A 6,249-nucleotide genomic window follows, 5' to 3' on the forward strand; every position below is an offset into this window, starting at 1 on the left:
TAAGAAAAAATCTAATTACATAAAAAAAAAATCATCAACAGTGATTCCACATCCACACTATCCAGACGTTGGTGCGCGATTCTATGAAAGTGCACGTCCGACCATACCAACAGCAACTGAACCACCACCAGCTCATCGAAATCAAATAAGCGCAACGCCGCCCATCAACTATGCGGCTGCCGGTGAATTGCCTGCACATTTGATGCCAAAAACATTGGAACGTGAACGTGAACGCGAACAAAGAGAAAAAGAACGAAAATCATCAATACCAGGTATTGTGTCATCAAAACAAACATTTTTTTTTCTTTAAATTTTTGAATCTGACTGATTTGTTTTTAAACATTAATTCAAAGGACACACAAATACACCATGCCCAAGTGGAATGGTGTCGGCAATGGCGACACCCGGTCCCGGCCGAAGTTTACAAGTCACAACACCACCGCATGCAAGTCAAGTGCCACCACAAGCCGATTCACTGTTGATGCTGTTACAACGCTATCCAGTTATGTGGCAAGGTTTATTGGCATTGAAAACCGATCAAGCAGCCGTTCAAATGCATTTTGTATTTGGTAATCCTCAAGTGGCAAGCGGTTCGTTGCCGTGTAATAGTGATGGATCGACGCCACCACTGCGAATTGCACAGCGTATGCGATTAGAACAAGCACAGCTGGAGGGTGTTGCTCGAAAGATGCAGGTAAGTTGAGCACTTTCACACAGAAGCCAGTCGAATTTAAATTATTCGAATGCCAAATAACTTTTTCTTTTTTCGACAAACAGACGGACAACGAACATTGTATGCTATTGGCTTTGCCTTGTGGTCGAGATCATTTGGATGTATTGCAGCAGTCAACCAATTTACAAACCGGCTTCATCACTTACTTACAACAGAAACAAGCTGCTGGCATCGTGAATATTCCTGCACCAGGTAAAACAAAGTGTATTTAAATCAAATGTATTTTGTTTTCTAATATTGTGTTATTTCAGGATCTGAACAAGCTGCTTATGTTGTGCACATTTTCCCATCGTGTGACTTTGCCAATGAAAATCTAGCCCGAATTGCTCCCGATTTATTGCATCGCGTCGCTGATATTGCTCATCTACTGATTGTTATAGCGACCGTCTGAGTAAAGTGAAAAAAATTCGAATCAACCGAACGATGTCCAATCAAAGATTGAAAATAATACTGTCCAACATCGTCAAAATAAAGAGAAACAAAAAAAGAAAAACAAATATATAACCAAATTTATATGACTACTGCTTGCTGACAATGGAAACAGAACATTTCCTTGAACGTAAAATGAAAAATCGTTGTAACAAACAAACAAACATTTTATTCTCGATATAACAAACAAAACACCACTGTTGATTTTGTAAATAAGACGAGATACGGTATGATAAGATTGTATTAGCTAAGACACATCTTTTGTACCTATAAATATCCTTTTTTGATATTTTGTCAATTTTTGTAATTTCATTCTTACCTCAAAAGTTCTAAACGAAACGAAAATGATGCTGTGCGCACCATACATACAAAAAAAAAAAACAATACAATATAACAACAACGCAGACACATGTGTAATGATTTTTGTTAATACATTTATAATTATCTCATCAAACCTATTTGTATATTTAATTATATTAAGTTTTGATCTCACTCTCGTATACACAAGGAAACAAACAAAAAAAAACAAACTGTGTGTGTGTCTGTCTCTGTGTCTGCGTCATCGTCGATCAATGGAAGATGGTGTGAGTGCACAATTATGCATCATATTTGTTGCCGTTATAAATGTTTTATTGTTGACAAAATATCGCGAACAAAAAAGAGCGTGAAAAAAGAGCGTTGTCTTGAACAAGGATTATTACTTACACATTTTTTTAAAAAAAGAATATACATCAAGAAAATGTATACGAACTGGGCAAAACTAAAGCAAATCATATATTCACATGGATTTGTCCTTTGTTTCGCAAGCGAATGAGAGAGCGAAAGAAATGAAGGAAAATGCCCCCTCATAAACACATACAACATTGCATTATACATATTCTTAATTAATTATCTGCGCGCTGTGTTCAAACTATCAAATACAATAATTTGAAGTTATGCGAGAATAAAACCAACAATTTTAGCATGGATCAATCGGATTCGAATTAAACAATGTAGTACAATATATAGATACATTTGATATTGGAAATAATATCGCCTTGACAACATTTCAGCCAAAAAAAAAAAGAACAACAATACAAAAATATGATCACTGCTACCATAAACCATTACTTTTTGGCTAAATTCACGACAACAAACGAAATTGAAAAAAAAAAATAAATATCTATTTGAGCTAATAAAAAAAAAACTTTGACACGCTGATAACAACAAACTAATTTACTTTCCAACATATGACAAACGACTCAAAATAACCAAAATTATTCTGAGAAAATGAAAATGAATGAAAGGAGAAGAAGATAAAAAACTGACTATGAGAAAGAAAATACAATAAAAAAAAAACTATTGTAAAAAAACTAGACGTATAATTATATAGAAGTTTCTTTGTAAATATTTCAACAAAAAATGCATCTAATTTTTAAGCTTAATTTTAATGATTTATGATAATGATTCAAAGAAAAACAAGAAAAAAATCAACTATAAAAAAACGCGATGAAAAACATTACTACAAATTTACATCCATTCTCTTTTTTTTATAATTTAAACTACGAAACGTTTTTCATGGACAGTGTGTTCTGCATGAAAGCATTCTTCTCTAACTCATCGATAAACTATTAAAATAAATATATATATTTGTGGCAAGATTTTCCATATTCGTAACGGAAACACATATGCCACATACGAAGACTATATCTATGAAAAAAAGAGGAAACAAAGCAAAAAATAATGGAAAATTATACACAAAACAAACACACACACACACAATTTCTCTTCGATGTAGTGTTATTATTGTAGTAAAGATAAGTTTTGAAAAAAATGAAGTGAAATAACTATTAAATGTAAATTAAAAACAAAAGTTAATTCTAGAATTTATTGAAATAAAAACAGAAAATAAAACATTTAAAAAAAAATAAATAAAAAATTGATTTCAAATTGAAAATAAATAACATAAAGAAAAGCGTAGAATCCAAACACACACACACACATCCACACACAGCATAAATTTAAATAAAAACAAAAACAAATATTAAAAAACATAATTATGAATATATTATGTAATGAATTCAACAAACAACAAAATATGAAACTAAATTGAACATGAAAAACAATTAACAATTGAAAATACGATATCACTCGAATACAACAAAAATAAATAAAAATTCTTTGTAAAAATTACAAAATTAATTAAAAAAAAAACATTTGCGCCTTTTATTTGGTTGACTGGTGATACATTTTAGGACATTCTGCATGGCACCGATTTCAATTTTGTCCTGGAACATTCTCTTGAATTTATTGCTGATTTATTGCTGTGTATATAATGATGAATAGAGGTTTGTTCTGTTGTTGAGATTATAATAAAGGTATGATTTTTAAATGCAACAAACCTAAAACACCATGTTTACCAGTTATAATTGGTAAGCTATTGCTGTGACGGAATATGAAAATTCAACAGATATTTTTATTCAAATAGGTCATCGACATTTAATTGGACATCAGATGTTGATTCAATCAATTTACATTATTTTATCTTCAAATCGACAAAGTAGACATTCAATATTATTGCTATGATAAATTGGGTGCGCCTACAGCCCTACATTCAAGCCTACATCATATCGTTAATGCGAAAGAAATTAATTTCATTCTTGTATTTCATGTTTATAAAAGCAATGTTGGAGACGACTCGTCTTTGATTACTCAGATTTGATGTGCATTATTACACTTGTATTTATAGCGCAAAATTGTTGATTACAATTTGGCGTTGTTCCATTTGGAGCTTCGACATTGAACATTGAAAAACATTCTAAAAATATCTGAAGATCAAAATATTTCATATTATAAATAATGATGTGGTGTCCAAGAATATTCCTGACACTATACAAATAGATTTCGTATTACGCCTTAGAAAAAGGAGGAGACTCTATCAATATCAGACAACATTTTTTTTATTTACAAATAATATTCGAAATATTCACACTTTCCTTAAAATTTATCACATTTTTTCAATAAAAACTCAACGAATTTGATTAGTTCCACCAATCAAAATGCAATCTTTTCAACTTATTTCTGTACATCCATTGCCTCATTTCCTGAATGAGTTGATCCATCTTGTTCAATTGGAATGTGATGGACACTGCTTGCCGGTGGAGCTCGAATACTCAATACACCGTCCGATGATATGTTCGAAACAACATCTTCTGGATTAAAATTCTGCGGCAAATCGTATCGACGCGTAAATTCCCGTGATACAAAACCATGCTCATCGTTCTTCTCTTCATGTTTGGCATGCACCACAATTGAATTATTTTCCACTGACACTGTGATCTCGTTTGGTAGGAAATGCTGAACGTCAATGTAAACCTCGAACAATCCATCGCTGTTCACTTTAGATTCACGTTCAATTTTATTTAATGCTCTTGACATTTCCGCAAAAATTGGTTGGAAAGTGTTTCCAAAGCCCGATCTCAATAGCGGTCCATCGAGGCTGAATGGTCGAATCAAATCGAATGGTGAACGGTGGCAACCTGGTCGATGACAAGCTGGATGAAATTCACTCGAACTTCTTGACGTTGGCAAATTCGACATTTTTCTGTGTTTACTGAGATTTCACTTTTTACTTTAAATCGTTTCTGAAATAATTTTCTTGGCTTGTGCTTTCTATTAGAATTTTCCTACTTTACTGACGAGAAATACGTTGACACACAGTATTTATACGAATCGCTTTGCTCTAGAATACATATTGTTTACGATTTGTTGACAGAACGTTTTCGTTATACGACGCACGCAATTAAATCTTATATAGAATCGCCGACTTATTTCTGTATCATTCTGAGGCATTGGGTCGACAAGAGAATCTATAAAATAAGTTTAAAGATCAATAAATTTAAAAATAGGATCGGATCGAAAGATGTGTTTCTGGTTTACATTTTTTATAATTTTTTAATTTCCGAGGATTTTTTTTTGCAAACTCAATTTCTTTTACAGAAGAAATTAGAAAGGCATGACTTATCGTATATATTTGTGATATATTATTTGATTCCGAATCATTTAGTAATTCAACTATATTCATAGGCTGGGAATTTCGTATCTTAATCAAAGCAATCAAACATATCTTTCAAAAATGAAAAACATAGCAAACAAAATTTGGTGGCGACTGGCTACTGCAGTGACGGTTTCGGTTTTTTTTTAACAAGTTAACCATTCATGTGATAAACAAGACCTATACCGACTTACGTACATATTGATAGAATGACGCCTCTGTTGATATGCGTATTTCACCACTTCAAGTCTGAGTTTCATCATGTTTCAATAGCAATAGTATTGCGCAACAAAATTCGACAATTGCATAGAACTTACCTCTTAATAAAAATGAATCCTGTTTACAAATTTAGTACCTACATTTTTTTTTAATTTCAAGCCAAGTAAAAATAAAACACCGATTCATCTTATGTTTATCTAATAAATATTTTTATTTGCTCCTTAATACAATAAATCGGAATGCCTACTATCTACTTTTTTTGTTCGTCTTTATTTTCATCGGTTTTCTTTGGTTCGGTTTCCACATGAGATGTGCCGGTATGTTGGATATGAATTGTGCGTGCACTTTTGGTATCAATTTCTTTCGGTGGAGCGCGAACTGTTAAGATTCCATCAGCCGATAAAGTGGAAACTACCTCTTTGATGTTGCAATTGTCGGGCAATCTGTAACGTCTGCTGAAATGTCGCGACACAAAACTTTCATCTTCATTGCGTTCTTCGTGTTTCGCTTCGATTATGATGTTATTTTCAGCCACTTTCACAGAAACTTCTTCTGGTTTGAAATTTTGAACGTTCAAATTCACTTCAAATCCGTCTTTAGGTGTGTTCAAATACCTATCACCTTCCCAGTATGGCAATCTGTAACCCGTGGAACGACTCGGAAAAATACTATCAAATGGATCCGAATTCCAAAAATCTCTTATCAAACTTCTGTGTTGTGTGAATGGGTCTTCCCAAAATGTCGGTAAAATTGATCCGCGGGAACGATGACGAACCACATTCAATGTTGGATTAAACAATTTGGTTGCAATGGTTTTTAATTGCATAGCCATCTT

The 6,249-nt window shown here is 32.7% G+C and overlaps 3 protein-coding genes across 4 annotated transcripts in view; 1 reads left to right on the forward strand and 2 right to left on the reverse strand.

Annotated features, from left to right (window-relative positions):
* LOC116343185 (protein split ends) overlaps window positions 1-2,233 on the forward strand; it is a 37,700-nt gene extending 35,467 nt beyond the window's left edge. For both annotated transcript variants that reach the window (XM_031771114.1, XM_031771115.1), the window contains 4 exons: window positions 42-272; window positions 354-694; window positions 778-925; window positions 985-2,233. In XM_031771114.1, coding sequence (XP_031626974.1) covers window positions 42-272; window positions 354-694; window positions 778-925; window positions 985-1,124 — 860 coding nt within the window. In that variant the 3' untranslated portion in view covers window positions 1,125-2,233. The remainder of the gene's footprint in view (window positions 1-41; window positions 273-353; window positions 695-777; window positions 926-984) is intronic.
* A 1,110-nt stretch (window positions 2,234-3,343) lies between these two features.
* On the reverse strand, window positions 3,344-4,847 carry LOC116343280 (heat shock protein beta-6-like). Its single transcript, XM_031771265.1, has one exon. The coding sequence runs from the start codon at window positions 4,739-4,741 to the stop codon at window positions 4,217-4,219; it is 525 nt and encodes a 174-aa protein (XP_031627125.1). The 5' UTR covers window positions 4,742-4,847; the 3' UTR covers window positions 3,344-4,216.
* Window positions 4,848-5,601: 754 nt separating this feature from the next.
* LOC116343299 (protein lethal(2)essential for life-like) overlaps window positions 5,602-6,249 on the reverse strand; it is a 761-nt gene continuing 113 nt past the window's right edge. The window contains exon 2 of the mRNA XM_031771292.1: window positions 5,602-6,246. Within this exon, the coding sequence (XP_031627152.1) occupies window positions 5,665-6,246 (582 nt within the window). The 3' untranslated portion in view covers window positions 5,602-5,664. The remainder of the gene's footprint in view (window positions 6,247-6,249) is intronic.

Source organism: Contarinia nasturtii, unplaced genomic scaffold, assembly GCF_009176525.2.
Source record: "Contarinia nasturtii isolate CC-2019 unplaced genomic scaffold, AAFC_CNas_1.1 Cnas_scaffold_993, whole genome shotgun sequence".
Taxonomy (NCBI): Eukaryota; Metazoa; Arthropoda; class Insecta; order Diptera; family Cecidomyiidae; genus Contarinia; species Contarinia nasturtii.